At 37.3% G+C, this 16,472-nt stretch overlaps 1 protein-coding gene across 3 annotated transcripts in view; it reads right to left on the bottom strand.

The window, feature by feature from the left end:
• Window positions 1-16,472, bottom strand: part of nbeal1 (neurobeachin like 1) — a 117,073-nt gene that overhangs the window by 91,204 nt on the left and 9,397 nt on the right. For all 3 annotated transcript variants that reach the window (XM_002937719.5, XM_012971009.3, XM_012971008.3), the window contains exons 2-6: window positions 15,864-16,317; window positions 1,801-1,892; window positions 1,401-1,562; window positions 887-968; window positions 24-151 (exon numbers count right to left, since the gene is read on the bottom strand). In XM_002937719.5, the coding sequence (XP_002937765.2) occupies window positions 24-151; window positions 887-968; window positions 1,401-1,562; window positions 1,801-1,892; window positions 15,864-15,914 (515 nt within the window). In that variant the 5' untranslated portion in view covers window positions 15,915-16,317. The remainder of the gene's footprint in view (window positions 1-23; window positions 152-886; window positions 969-1,400; window positions 1,563-1,800; window positions 1,893-15,863; window positions 16,318-16,472) is intronic.

Raw genomic sequence — 16,472 nt, 5'->3', positions numbered from 1 at the left:
CCTAGTACAATTTTAAAACATACCCTGCAATGATTTGTCTCCAATTTCGATATGGATCATAAAGGCTTTCACAAAATACCAGGGCATGCCGTACAAACTCCTCAGTAGATGATTGGTCCATGAGTTCTTTCTCCTTTGTATTGCTTTTAAGCTGCAAAGACCATTTATTTTAAATTATAGGTTAATATGTGGTTTAGAAAAATGTTCCTGAAAAGATGAAATAGGATCCTAAATGATTCCCCATGCAATCTTTGATGATGTCTGTCCCATAGTGTTCATCTGATCCAACATGAAGTTTATAACAGTGACCACACACCACTTTGAATATTGCTGCCTAAAGAACTGTGCAGTTTTCTTCAACTTAAGATACTCTGAAAAACTTTCTAGCATCTCTCAAAAGTCTGCCACATCAAATAAGACCAAGCCTATCTTAGTATGCATGTCTAAAAAATAATGTAACTCCTCGTGAAAATAATAGAATATTTCTTGTATAAAGAGCCACATCTAGGCATAATAATCAGGCACAATTTTATTGGTTACAGAAAGCCTTTAAAAGGACAAAAAATTCATAAAACCCCTTAAAAATTAGAACACAGCACCATAGTGCCTACCACTACCCCGATACTCTGGATACATAGTATTAAATGACCTTAGCCTCAAGTGGCTTACTTAAGAGTAGTTGCCTGCATCCCCAATCTGATCCGAACGGTAACAGTGTCAATAAAGTGCTAAAGTAACCATAACTATAGCAACAGTACATGTATCAGACTGTTGTAACAATTACAATGTATATAGCTACAGTCCAAGTAAGTTGGAAATAACGGAAATAAAGTCATATCAGACAATTTAGGTCATTGGCTATAAACACAAAAAACACACAGGTTACCTGCTGCACATAAAGTGTTGTCATTGTAATAACATGGTTTATGTAAGAACAGCATCCAATTTCTTCCACATTGGAAAGATTTCTAAAAGAAAAACATTTTTTATTATTATGTTGCACAAGCAAAATACAGATTTGAAACTGTTGGTCAGTGCTGTATTTACTTAGTGACAGACAAATTATCTCAGGGACTTTAAGTATACTACAATTCAATTAACAATGTACCATTAGATAAAAGTGCAGCCATGTTACTTTTTTTAGTTTTCCTTTAGGTAAACCAATCTGCCAATTTAGTGTTAAAATAAAATTAGAGTTTGATTTTCAGTTGTTATTCTGTTCTGCAGTTTTACAAACAATATATGCTTTTAAAGTGAACTGGAAAAAAATATTCTAGAGACCTAGAAATGAATTAACTAAGGCACAATGAAATTAATTATGGCTAGCTAATGGACTTAAAAAAAAACTGCCTTCAAATCATATTTATATATGGACATAGGCCAAACTAATTGGTTCCCACCTGCATATGATGATGAAAAACTTGACAAGCAAGAGTGAGAGGGTCTGCTGCTCCTCTTCCATTCCATCGGCAGTCTTTTGCACACAGTATAGCAGCTGGAGTCTAAGCACTTGCAAGATATGATCGGGAAGCAGTGACAATCCTGGAGGTTCATCGTCAATCCTACAAAATGCAAAATGATTATATTAATATGGAAAAAGAGCCCCTATTTGGTCAGTCCAGTCTATGTGCTGAGATATCTTTTAAGGAAGCAGCATTTTTTTTCGGGAAGCTGCCGAATCAGCCAGGAACAGCCAAGTCAGCAACCAGCTGAATAACCCCACAAGCATGAACACTTTCCCAAGACACAAAACATATAGCTTTACAATAGAAACCTTCACAATGTGTTTACACACTATACCTGGTTGGCAATTCATCAAAATCAACATCAAGGAATTGTTCATAACCGGAAACAAAACTGTCCAACCACAGCCGCAGATAGTCTGGGTCCTTCTGTAACAGATTAAAGATAATCCACTGTTAAAATCTACTGTTAAAATTGATATACAATTGAATTGAACAATTTAAATATATTTTTAAATACAGATTATAATTAGTAGGATAAAGTTGTCTGAATAAAAGCATTAATTTATGTCTTATCCTCCTTAGCATAAAAACACTAGAGGAGAAGGTAGACCCGTCCTGCACCCACCTCACATATGTAGTGACAGGAACAGATGCACACATGGGGAAGTTGTGAGATGCATCTGCCTTTTTACACCATAGTGTGTGCTATTAGTCCACGGGGCCTATTTATCCCGTTACGTAAAATTATTTACCCTGGAAAAACGGTGTCAAATAAATGGTGAGTTTGTAAAGCTGTGCCCAATTGCGGTATTTTACAGATTTACGTTATGGTGTGACCCTTTCAAGTCAATAGGAAAAATTTAGGAGGCAAGTAAGAAAGATTGCAGTCTTTTTCACAGTATTTTTAAGCAGCTACTGCTTTTTACACCAAAATTTTATGCCAAAATTTTAAAAACATAGCTTAATAAATGTCATTTTTACACAGCAATGCCTGGGGATCAAATAGTAACATGTGGTGTATTTGGTCTTTTTTAGCTTCCTATAGATCATAATGGAGGCAGCAACCAGTGGATAGAAAGTTTTGCCCACATATGTTATCCCCTGAATACAGGGGCCAACACAAGCTTTGCATTGCCTCCAACATGGATTTATGTAGATAAGATAGGATCAAATACAAGGTACTGTTTTAATTATACAGAAAAAAAAATTCTATTTTTTAAAAATTATTTGCTAAAAATACTCTATTAGCTTCCCATAATTCAGCGTTTTCTGGATATCTGGTTTTCCTCTTTTGACAAAGTGGAGCCTTAATCTAAGGTCCCTATCACCAATATGAACCCACATTATTTGAATACATTGCTTTATCAGGCATTCAGCAAAAGCACCATGTTACACACCATAACTATCTATTAGCAAATAAGTGTTTATATAAACCTGATCCTCATTGGCCTTTTCAGAGTACGTAGCTGACTGGCCATCAGGTTGGATCTCCAATCTCTGCTTTGGGCCCCCCATGTTCCAGGGCTCAGAACTCTCCCAAAGCATTAGTACTGATTCTGCCATTGCCTATAGCTAGCATTTCTTAACCTTTTTTGCCAGGGACCCAAAATATCAAATATAAATTATGCAAAGAACAAACCTTTTTTAAATTACACTAAGGGAAGTGCCATATTTTGAAGGTTTCTGGATAATAAGTTTCGGATTGTAGAATCAACAAGATATTGTGGCTAAAAACCGAAATCACAAGTTCAATAACAAATAGCAACCAATTAGCAACTAGTTGTGAACAGTCTACTTGATTTTCATGTTCGCCAACTGAACTTGTGGAATTTAGAACCTATGTTCTTCTAAGTACTAGTGTCTTCCAAGCGCTAGTGTCTTCTGTGCATCACTCCTATTGGCAACAAGTTTACTCCAAGTAGGATTAAATTACACTTTACACACCACCCAGCCTCTGCTCCTCTTGGGTATTCAGCCACACTTGTTGCATCTGGTAATGGTCCTTTTGTGCCTGCTGAAAGTTTCAGCTTAGAATCAAGAAAGGAAAATTTTATATAATGTCATATAGGAAAATGTTTTGTGACTGACAGGGCTGCTATCAAGGGGTACAGACAGGACTCCAGTAGGGCAACTGGTCAAATCTAGTCTCAGTTGAGGGACCCAGCATAAGGATCAATTTAATTAGAATTGCAAGGCAGCAGTGAATCCAGGGTAGAATGGAGGCCTGAGCACACAGTGGAGTAAAACAGTCCGCTCAACCCTCGTTTTAGAGGAGTATATAGGAGCGGATATGTTTTCTCCACCTGCCTGCAAAATGCAGATGGAGAGCAGCAAACCCTACACAAAGTGCAGTTGCAAATGGGGGAGGAAAATGCACAAAATGTAGTTCACAAAGTGCCCCATCTACTAGATGTCTTTACAAAAATAAACATAAATAAAGCAGGTGAATTCCAGTGCGTGACTTTAACCTTTTTAGTGCCACAGGACGTAGAATCTACGTCCTGTGTATCAAAGGACCAAAGTGCCACAGAACGTAGATTCTACGTCCTGCTGCACTTCCGGTTTTGGGAGCGGAGGAATGGCTTTTCAAGCCATTCCTTCGCTCCCCACTCGTTCCCCAGCCTCCAGACAATAGTCAGAGGTGGGGAACGAGTGGCCCCTGGGTAGCGATCGCCCAGGGGCCCCATGGGACTCACCTGCCATCCTCGTGGCTTTGTGTGCAGCTCCTCTCCCTTCCGCAGCTTCCCCCTCTGGCCCCCCTGCTTCCTGCCCCGCCCCCTCACATGAGCTGATGCTGCTGGTGTGCCAGATCGTTTTTCTCCTCCAGATCCTCACCTAGACCTCAAGTAAGTGGCAAATACACACACAAACACACAATCACACATTTATTACACTAATACACACTTATACTCACACTTACACACACACACATGCATTTTTGGGAGGTTTTCAAACATTTATCACTTACAGCACTTAGAGAAAACTCACACTTGGTTGCACACTCGCACACATGCACACAAAACACATTTTACACACATGTACACACACACTTACACACTTATGTAATTTTATAATTATTTTTTTTTTTCTAATCGCATCGTTTTTATTCTTGCCTGAAAAAAATGTTTTATTGCCATTGCGGATAGTGTATTCGCTAACCGCACTGCGCAATACCTTTTGTGTATTATTTTGGTGTTTCTACTACATTTTCTGTGATTTTGGTGGATTTTTGGGTATTTTACTGCATGTTTAGCCATTTTATAGCATTTTCAGTTATGCATAGTTGTTGTTTGCTTGACTTTGTCTGTAAAACTTATTTGCTCTAGCCAAAATACTCAAACTGTTATTCTGCCCGCAGATATTATTAGGCAAAAAAAAAAAAATGATTTTAGTGATTTTTTTTATCTTTATCAATTGTATTGCTTTTTACATTGTTCTTTGTTACTTGTCTTTGCACATGGACATTTTGTCTGCTGTATTTCAATTTGGCATCCTCTGTACCCCACATAGTTTGGTAAATCTATTCATATCGGGCATCAAACTGTTCAGTAGACTAGTGGCGTTCATACTTAGAGTGTTTTATGTTGGTACGTTACTAAATGTGGGGTACATAATGGGGCAACATGCAAGCTTTGTGACGATTTTCAGAAATGTCACAAAAACAGTTCTGTTTAGCATAGCTTTGTAATTTGGTAGTTTGTAGTAGAAAGATGTATTTACCCATTTTTGTTTTGTCAGAATGTGTACTTTCGGAAAATATATGGTTTTCTAGGGTCTCCTTACTGTTAGGTGGTCGTATGGCACATAATACACATACCGGGTGCAAAAACTGCATGAGCCGAAGCATCTTATGTGAAAATTCATATGCACTATTTTTACTTGGGTGCCCCTGTACCCCACATAGTTTGGTAAATCTATGCATATAGGGCATCAAACTGTTCAGTAGACCCCTGGCGTTCATATTTAGAATGTTTTATGTTGATACGGTACAAAATGTGGGGGTACATAATGGGGTAAAATGCAAGCTTTGTGACAATTTTCAGAAATGTCATAAAAACCGTTCTGTTTAGCATAGCTTTGTAGTTTGGTAGTTTGTAGTAGAAAGATGTATTTACCCATTTTTGTTTTGTCAGAATGTGTACTTTCGGAAAAGATATTGTTTTCTAGGTTCTCCTTACTGTTAGGTGGTCGTATGGCACATAATACACATACCGGGTGCAAAAACTGCATGAGCCGAAGCATCTTATGTGAAAATTCATATGCACTATTTTTACTTGGGTGCCCCTGTACCCCACATAGTTTGGTAAATCTATGCATATAGGGCATCAAACTATTCAGTAGACCCCTGGCGTTCATATTTAGAATGTTTTATGTTGATACGGTACAAAATGTGGGGGTACATAATGGGGTAAAATGCAAGCTTTGTGACAATTTTCAGAAATGTCATAAAAACCGTTCTGTTTAGCATAGCTTTGTAGTTTGGTAGTTTGTAGTAGAAAGATGTATTTACCCATTTTTGTTTTGTCAGAATGTGTACTTTCGGAAAAGATATTGTTTTCTAGGTTCTCCTTACTGTTAGGTGGTCGTATGGCACATAATACACATACCGGGTGCAAAAACTGCATGAGCCGAAGCATCTTATGTGAAAATTCATATGCACTATTTTTACTTGGGTGCCCCTGTACCCCACATAGTTTGGTAAATCTATGCATATAGGGCATCAAACTATTCAGTAGACCCCTGGCGTTCATATTTAGAATGTTTTATGTTGATACGGTACAAAATGTGGGGGTACATAATGGGGTAAAATGCAAGCTTTGTGACAATTTTCAGAAATGTCATAAAAACCGTTCTGTTTAGCATAGCTTTGTAGTTTGGTAGTTTGTAGTAGAAAGATGTATTTACCCATTTTTGTTTTGTCAGAATGTGTACTTTCGGAAAATATATGGTTTTCTAGGGTCTCCTTACTGTTAGGTGGTCGTATGGCACATAATACACATACCGGGTGCAAAAACTGCATGAGCCGAAGCATCTTATGTGAAAATTCATATGCACTATTTTTACTTGGGTGCCCCTGTACCCCACATAGTTTGGTAAATCTATGCATATAGGGCATCAAACTGTTCAGTAGACCCCTGGCGTTCATATTTAGAATGTTTTATGTTGATACGGTACAAAATGTGGGGGTAAATAATGGGGTAAAATGCAAGCTTTGTGACAATTTTCAGAAATGTCATAAAAACCGTTCTGTTTAGCATAGCTTTGTAGTTTGGTAGTTTGTAGTAGAAAGATGTTTTTACCCATTTTTGTTTTGTCAGAATGTGTACTTTCGGAAAATATATGGTTTTCTAGGGTCTCCTTACTGTTAGGTGGTCGTATGGCACATAATACACATACCGGGTGCAAAAACTGCATGAGCCGAAGCATCTTATGTGAAAATTCATATGCACTATTTTTACTTGGGTGCCCCTGTACCCCACATAGTTTGGTAAATCTATGCATATAGGGCATCAAACTATTCAGTAGACCCCTGGCGTTCATATTTAGAATGTTTTATGTTGATACGGTACAAAATGTGGGGGTACATAATGGGGTAAAATGCAAGCTTTGTGACGATTTTCAGAAATGTCATAAAAACCGTTCTGTTTAGCATAGCTTTGTAGTTTGGTAGTTTGTAGTAGAAAGATGTATTTACCCATTTTTGTTTTGTCAGAATGTGTACTTTCGGAAAATATATGGTTTTCTAGGGTCTCCTTACTGTTAGGTGGTCGTATGGCACATAATACACATACCGGGTGCAAAACTGCATGAGCCGAAGCATCTTATGTGAAAATTCATATGCACTATTTTTACTTGGGTGCCCCTGTACCCCACATAGTTTGGTAAATCTATGCATATAGGGCATCAAACTGTTCAGTAGACCCCTGGTGTTCATATTTAGAATGTTTCATGTTGATACGGTACAAAATGTGGGGGTACATAATGGGGTAAAATGCAAGCTTTGTGACAATTTTCAGTAATGTCAAAAAAATCGTTCTGTTTAGCATAGCTTTGTAGTTTGGTAGTTTGCAGTAGAAAGATGTATTTACCCATTTTTGTTTTGTCAGATTGTGTACTTTCGGAAAATGTATAGTTTTCTAGGGTCTCCTTACTGTTAGGGGGTCTTATGCCGCATAATGCACATGCCGGTAGCTTATATTGCAGTGTATACACTTTGTATGCACTAACTTCCTTTTGGGGTCTCTAAATGCCAGATACATCGGTGATCCTATGCACAATGGGCATCAAACTGTTCAGCGGACCCTTGGTTTTCATATTTAGGGTGTGTTTTCTTGGTACCTAATGTTATGTGGGAGATATGGTGCTTGAAAGTGGAAGATTTGATGTGATTTTCAGGTATTTCACCAAAATTAGCAATTTAGGGAAAGCACTGCGACTCTGTAGTTTGGAGTAGAAAGACATGGGTACCAATTTTGAATTCGCCCGAATGTGTACTTTCCAAAAATATATGGTTTTGGGGGGTCAATGTATTTTTTTGTGTTTTTACCCCACAGAAAATGCAGTTAACGTGTTGAATTTTCAGTAGCTAAAGAGACCTCTGGGGCAATCTCTATGCACTGACGTCCTTATGGGGTCTCTAAATGCCAGATACAGTGCTGATCCTATGCACAATGGGCATCAAACTGTTCAGCGGACCCTTGGCTTTCATATTTAGGGTGTGTTTTCTTGGTACCTAATGTTATGTGGGAGATAAGGTGCTTGAAAGTGGAAGATTTTATGTGTTTTTCAGGTATTTCACCAAAACTAGCAATTTTGGGAAAGCACTGCGACTCTGTAGTTTGGAGTAGAAAGACATGGGTACCAATTTTGAATTTGCCCGAATGTGTACTTTCCAAAAATATATGGTTTTGGGGGGTCAATGTATTTTTTGTGTTTTTACCCCACAGAAAATGCAGTTAACGTGTTGAATTTTCAGTAGCTAAAGAGACCTCTGGGGCAATCTCTATGCACTGACGTCCTTATGGGGTCTCTAAATGCCAGATACAGTGCTGATCCTATGCACAATGGGCATCAAACTGTTCAGCGGACCCTTGGCTTTCATATTTAGGGTGTGTTTTCTTGGTAGCTAATGTTATGTGGGAGATAAGGTGCTTGAAAGTGGAAGATTTGATGTGTTTTTTCAGGTATTTCACCAAAACTAGCAATTTTGGGAAAGCACCGCGACTCTGTAGTTTGGAGTAGAAAGACATGGGTACCAATTTTGAATTCGCCCGAATGTGTACTTTCCAAAAATATATGGTTTTGGGGGGTCAATGTATTTTTTTGTGTTTTTACCCCACAGAAAATGCAGTAAACGTGTTGAATTTTCAGTAGCTAAAGAGACCTCTGGGGCAATCTCTATGCACTGACGTCCTTATGGGGTCTCTAAATGCCAGATACAGTGCTGATCCTATGCACAATCGGCATCAAACTGTTCAGCGGACCCTAGGCTTTCATATTTCGGGTGTGTTTTCTTGGTACCTAATGTTATGTGGGAGATAAGGTGCTTGAAAGTGGAAGATTTGATGTGTTTTTCAGGTATTTCACCAAAACTAGCAATTTTGGGAAAGCACCGCGACTCTGTAGTTTGGAGTAGAAAGACATGGGTACCAATTTTGAATTCGCCCGAATGTGTACTTTCCAAAAATATATGGTTTTGGGGGGTCAATGTATTTTTTTGTGTTTTTACCCCACAGAAAATGCAGTAAACGTGTTGAATTTTCAGTAGCTAAAGAGACCTCTGGGGCAATCTCTATGCACTGACGTCCTTATGGGGTCTCTAAATGCCAGATACAGTGCTGATCCTATGCACAATGGGCATCAAACTGTTCAGCGGACCCTAGGCTTTCATATTTCGGGTGTGTTTTCTTGGTAGCTAATGTTATGTGGGAGATAAGGTGCTTGAAAGTGGAAGATTTGATGTGTTTTTCAGGTATTTCACCAAAACTAGCAATTTTGGGAAAGCACCGCGACTCTGTAGTTTGGAGTAGAAAGACATGGGTACCAATTTTGAATTCGCCCGAATGTGTACTTTCCAAAAATATATGCTTTTGGGGGGTCAATGTATTTTTTTGTGTTTTTACCCCATAGAAAATGCAGTAAACGTGTTGAATTTTCAGTAGCTAAAGAGACCTCTGGGGCAACCTCTATGCACTGACATCCTTATGGGGTCTCTAAATGCCAGATACAGTGCTGATCCTATGCACAATGGGCATCAAACTGTTCAGCGGACCCTTGGCTTTCATATTTAGGGTGTGTTTTCTTGGTACCTAATGTTATGTGGGAGATATGGTGCTTGAAAGTGGAAGATTTGATGTGATTTTCAGGTATTTCACCAAAATTAGCAATTTAGGGAAAGCACTGCGACTCTGTAGTTTGGAGTAGAAAGACATGGGTACCAATTTTGAATTCGCCCGAATGTGTACTTTCCAAAAATATATGGTTTTGGGGGGTCAATGTATTTTTTTGTGTTTTTACCCCACAGAAAATGCAGTTAACGTGTTGAATTTTCAGTAGCTAAAGAGACCTCTGGGGCAATCTCTATGCACTGACGTCCTTATGGGGTCTCTAAATGCCAGATACAGTGCTGATCCTATGCACAATGGGCATCAAACTGTTCAGCGGACCCTTGGCTTTCATATTTAGGGTGTGTTTTCTTGGTAGCTAATGTTATGTGGGAGATAAGGTGCTTGAAAGTGGAAGATTTGATGTGTTTTTCAGGTATTTCACCAAAACTAGCAATTTTGGGAAAGCACTGCGACTCTGTAGTTTGGAGTAGAAAGACATGGGTACCAATTTTGAATTCGCCCGAATGTGTACTTTCCAAAAATATATGGTTTTGGGGGGTCAATGTATTTTTTTTGTGTTTTTACCCCACAGAAAATGTAGTAAACGTGTTGAATTTTCAGTAGCTAAAGAGATCTCCTGGGCAATTTGTATGCACTACCTTCCTTATGGGGTCTCTAAATGCCAGATACATTGGTGTTCCTATGCACAATGGGCATCAAACTGTTCAGCGGACCCTTGGCTTTCATATTTAGGGTGTGTTCTTTTGGTACCTAATGTTATGTGGGAGATAAGGTGCTTGAAAGTGGAAGATTTGATGTGATTTTTAGGTATTTCATCAAAACTGGCAATTTTGGGAAAGAATTGCGACTCAGTTGTTTGGAGTAGAAAGACATGGGTACCAATTTTGAATTCGTCCGAATGTGTACTTTCCAAAAATATATGATTTTGGGGGGGTCAATGTATTTTTTTGTGTTTTTACCCCACAGAAAATGCAGTAAATGTGTTGAATTTTCAGTAGCTAAAGAGATCTCCTGGGCAATTTGTATGTACTAACTTCCTTTTGGGGTCTCTAAATTCCAGATACATTGGTGATCCTATGCACAATGGGCATCAAACTGTTCAGTGGACCCCTGGCTTTCATATTTAGGGTGTGTTTTCTTCGTACCTAATGTTATGTGGGAGATAAGGTGCTTGAAAATGGAAGATTTGAGGTGATTTTTTAGAATTTTCATAATTTTTTTTATAGAAAATGCTAAATTCAGTAAAGCATTGCCGTTTGGTACTTAGGAGTTGGAAGACATAGTTACCCATTTCGGATTCGTCAGAATGTGTAGTTTTCAAAAATGTATGGTTTCCTGGGGTAAACCTAATGTTCCAGGATTTTTGGCTTTGGAATGTAAAGTGTGCCGTATTCTGCTGTAATGCTTTGAAAATTTAGTAATTTACTGCTGGGAGTTTTTGATCTATAGAAGTCAGAAATCTCAATAAAACTATACATATCAGGTATTGGCACATTCGGGAGACATGAGGCTTTCCAAATCAGTTGAATTTTTGTCCATAAAATAAAATGTGTTTCTGGTAGAAATCCTTATATCATGAAAAATAGCATTTTTTCTTTTTTTTTTTGTATTTCAAGCTCTAAATCTTGTTCCAGAAGTGGAAATACACAAAAACTCAGGTAGATTTGGAAAGCTCAGGTTCTCCTGAAAAAAACAATATATAGTTTGCCTACCTAAACTTAACCCTGCCCCCAGTAAAAGCCCCTACATTGAGAGAGCACAGAATGTTCACAAAACGTCTGGCACTGGGGGGAACTGAAATGACGAATTCGGCTGGCACTTAAAGGGTTAAGCCTCCCCACCTCCAAAGAAACAAACACATGAACTGGATTTTAAAAGTCGTCCTGTGCTATTATTCTTCCAATCAACAGTTCCTGCATCATACATGATGCAGTAATAATATAAGCTGAAAACTAACAGCAATTTAACCTCTGAATATTTTACAAGCACAACTTCCAAATCATGGTCTATTTCTAAACAGTCTACCTGCTAATTTTTTTTTTTTTAAATGAAATATATGTAAATTTCCAACATCTATAGTTAATATGTATTGCTAGAAAAGGTCACTTTTATACTTTTTTTTTTTTAGAGTCAATTTTTATAAAAATGTTACCATAGCAGAATGCAACCTTTTTTTGTTTGAATAAAAGACACAATCAATGCATAAAAAATAACTATATTGGTGGTCTCTGGGACCAGGTTTCCAGTTAACTGATCCCACTGTGTTAAGCAGGAACATTTAATAGCTAGGGAAAAAACTAAAGAAGAAATTGGAATGCCAGCCTAACCAAGAGCTTGCTGGAAATACCAGAATTTTAGATACTATGTGACTGCCCAGTTTCCAAATACAGAACAATGACAAATAGGACAAAAATGCAGAGGGTAAGTGCTCTAGAAACATGCACAGCCTTATGTCAGCTGTGGTAAAAATGTAAGCAGCGCTTCCCATATATCACGCAGTTGCGATTCCAACAGGAAATGGTAATGATGTCCAGAGTGAAACTCTTGATCTGAGAGTTACCTGGGTAGGAGAATATCTCCAAAACCTTTAGTACTATGGGTTTGTCACTCTGCCCATGTTTGATATTCTTATTGTCTACTGTTGTAAATTATATCGAACAGATTTTTTAAAACTAATTTTGAAAGCACCTTGATGAGTAAAACAATAGCAATAACATGTTTTAGTTGTGCCGTATCCATAATAACTCTCTTTGAAGAGCTAGTTTAGAAAAACAACTGATTTGCCATTAACAGATTTTAACCTAATACTAATACTATCTCTATGGAGGTAAAAGGGCTAACAGTAGTGACTGTTTCTGACATGTTTTCCCCATTTCCCAACCTGGGAACTCAGGTCTGTATGCAGTGACCCCATTCACAGGTCTGAAAAGTGTAAGTAGGATTCATTTTCAATACAAGCTCTATTCGATCCACTTTAAATTTAATGGGCAATATAAATGTATGTAGAAAAAATTACTATGCAAGGACATTAAAAACATAAAAGTATGTAACTAGTCAGGGTTTTCCCATTACTGTGCTGTTCTGGCACATTCAGCTCCATGACACTTCTTGGTTCCCAAATGGAACAATTTACATTACTGCAAAGAATAAATAAAACCCAGGGGTGATTAATAACCCAAAATAACTCTCAGACCCAGCAGATACTGCTACCAGCACAAGTACTTCAATCCCTTATAACTCAAGCTACAATAATTATCAATATTTTAATTATTGCTATGTAACAAGTGGTACTTACATTTCTTGTATCAACAGATTTTATATCATGCATGTATTGTACAGCACTTTCCCTCCACATTTGTATCCTGTTTGTAATTGTTCTGTTTTATAAAAGTATCTCAAGTCATGGCAATTCCAGCTTTTGTTGATATTTAACCATATACAGGTATGAGATCCCTTATCCAGAAACCCGTTATCCAGAAAGTTCCGAATTACAGAAAGGCCATCTGCCATACACTCAATTATAAGCAAATAATTCAGATTTTTAAAAATGATTTCCTTTTTCACTGTAATAATAAAACAGAACCTTGTACTTGATCCTAAGTAAGATATAATTAATCCTTATTGGAGGCAAAGCAATCCTATTAGTTTATTTAATATTTCAATTATTTTTAGCAGACTTAGGGGCACATTTACTAATCCACGAACGTCCGAAAAGAGTCCGAATGCGTTTTTTCGTAGCCGTTACGACTTTTTCGTAAATTGTCGCGACTTTTTCGTAGCGTTACGACTTGCGCGAATTGTCGCGACTTTTTCATAGCCTTCGCGCTGAGTACAAAAGTTTCGGATTCATTCAAGCTTCAGTATCGTGACTTTTCTTGGGCCAGGTTGGAGCTGCAGAGTGCCATTGAGTCCTATGGGAGGCTTCCAAAATCATGCAAAGTCTGAAAGTTTTGCCCGCCGTTTATGAGCGCAAAATACGAAAAAAGTCGCTACAATATACGAGCAAATCGTAACAGCTACGAAAAAGTCGCAACAATTCGCACAAGTCGTAACGGCTACGAAAAAGTCGTAACGGCGACGAAAAAAATTGCAAAAAATACGAAAAAGTCGCAAAATGTTTGTTTACAATCCGAATTTTTCCCATTCGGATTCGTGGATTAGTAAATGTGCCCCTTAATATATGAAGATCCAAATTACGGAAAGATCCCTTATCCAGAAAACCCCAGGTCCCGAGCATTCTGGATAACAGGTCCCATACCTGTACTTCTTGGGGTTTTTTTGTAGCTATGAATGTTAATTCCAAATGTTTTACTTATACACTCTCAAGCAGGAAAATATAACTTTTTCATCAGAATATTTTTTTTTTTTTTTTTTAAACTATATACCTTTTGTAAACAGAAGTAATCTTTTAATTTTGAAAAAAAACACTGCATGTCAGCTGCAGCACTATAATAATTATAGGAAGATTGGGAATATACCATAGGAGGGCAATAAGAGAAGCTGATTTTAGAAATTTGGTGGTAATATGTCACACCCATTTTATTAAAAAAACATTGGGTCAGCTGGACCCAGACACAAGCAAGTGTAACATTTGGAGTGCCATCCTGGGAGCACTGTTGCCCTAGAGCAACTGTATAAATAGACTGTTTTAGACCGCTAATAGCAGACTCTCAGTTTAACAACCCCCCTTAAAAGCTTGTGTCAGTCACTGTCTATACACTTTTTTGTACTTCTTCTGTAGTTGATTAGGGTTGATGATACTCTGATTCTGGAAGCTGTCTAAAATTGCTAATATCTCAGAAACTCCTAAAAAAAAATCCCTGTAGATCTTGTGAGCAGGGTCCTCTGACCCAATTTGTTTTCTGTATCCCTTGTTTGTTAAATTCTTGTAAGACCACTGTTTGTTTTAGATCAATGTTAAGTACTACATAACTTGCTGATGCCATATAGATACTATGATGATGTGAATAGTAAATTAATGTGAACAGTAAAAGTACTCTGAGCATACTTAAATAAACGGTGTTTTGAGCTTAGATCCCATTTATTTATGGACATAAACGTTTCAAATATGTTTTATACCCATTTTCTATAAAAAGTAAAATCGATCATTGTGTAAAATCCATTCTTCATTCGGGAACCCCGGAATCAGATTAAACACTGCTTTTATACAGCGTTTAATCTGATTTTTTTTTCTAGGACAAATACCAATTCACATTAACAAAACATATTTTCAAGCAATATACCTGCAATAATGAGATTTTTTTTAAACTGATTTCTAAAAAAAGTAGGTTTTAAAATACACTTTAATTTTCTTTCTTTTCTTATGCACTCTGTAGGATAAGACACCAATCTTCTAAACTGTAAAAATCTGATAGGCCATGCAAGAATTTGTATGAACAGATTCTCTATGACAGACTTTAGTAAAGGTCAGAGAGCATGCTAAGTAGGGGTTGAATCTTTGGTGGAGAAATGTATCAACTGATGTATCGTGCTATAACTTAATAGAATATTAGGGTTTCTGGTTACTGAGCTGCTTCTAGGAAACAAGATGAGGGAAAATCGAACAAATGCATTTTTAAAATATAAAGTTTAGAAAAGCTGTACAAATAAAAAATAGATAGCAACTGAAAGCAGTCATTATTAGTGTGTACTAAGATAGTTCCAATGATATGTGCCAACAGTCAAATGAATATTGTTTCTGCACTCAGATTTATGATTAGAGTCTAATCCTTCCAGTGTTGCTCTAGTAACTGGCTTTAATTGTTCAGATACTTTAAGCCAAACACAAACCTTATGCAATTTCCATAGCATTTTCAAAGAAAAAAAAACATTTTGTCACTATAAGGCTGGCATAGTGCACAAGAAGAACAAAGCTTAAAGTAACCCAGAAAAACGAAGGTTAGCATGGGATAATAATATAATCCATAAAAAAACAAAATTGGAAGAACTGGAAGAAAGTGAGAGAAAATTCAGTTTGACAAAAAGGTAGTTGGCAAATAAACAATTAAACTGTTTCATTAAATTTATCACAAAAAAAGGAAAAAAATACCTTATTGCAATAAAGCATCCATAACTCATAGAGTCTCTCTCTGGATGCCATCCCTTGCTCTCTTTAGCTGATTTGCAGGAGGCTGCTTCAGAACCTGCCAGCCAACATTTGCAGCTTTGCACATTCACATTTAAATGTTCCACAAATGTAGTCGTATATCAGAAACAATCACAAAACTAGTCGTCTGCAGTTAATTCCAGTAGAAAACCAGATCATCAGGGTTGGCATAGCATTGCAGCTCTTCTAACTGCTGTTATAATCAATAGCCATTAAACAAAAATGGCGAAGATTCAGATCCAGAGTCCTTTAAAACGGATTGGGTTTTCCTTCTCTTCATAAAATTTAAATCATTGCCTTCATAACACGTGCTAAGGTAATATAATTTACAGGACAACAAAGAGACCAGTGCAGCAGGAAACCGAATGAAACAAGACACCAAAGAAAGACGGTTCACCTGCAAGAGAGAAATAAATGGATTAAATGATTCATTTAAACAAAAAATATAAAACATTAAATTATGTAAGTTTTATCCCTTTTCATAATCCTTTATTTGTGTCTATCTTGCCAGCTATAACTGATTCTACAATGCATTACCACTCATTTTTTTCA

Source organism: Xenopus tropicalis, chromosome 9 (assembly GCF_000004195.4).
Source record: "Xenopus tropicalis strain Nigerian chromosome 9, UCB_Xtro_10.0, whole genome shotgun sequence".
In the NCBI taxonomy this organism is placed as follows: domain Eukaryota; kingdom Metazoa; phylum Chordata; class Amphibia; order Anura; family Pipidae; genus Xenopus; species Xenopus tropicalis.
The sequence above is the reverse complement of the archived record's forward strand: the minus strand, read 5'-3'. Positions and strand labels throughout refer to the sequence as shown.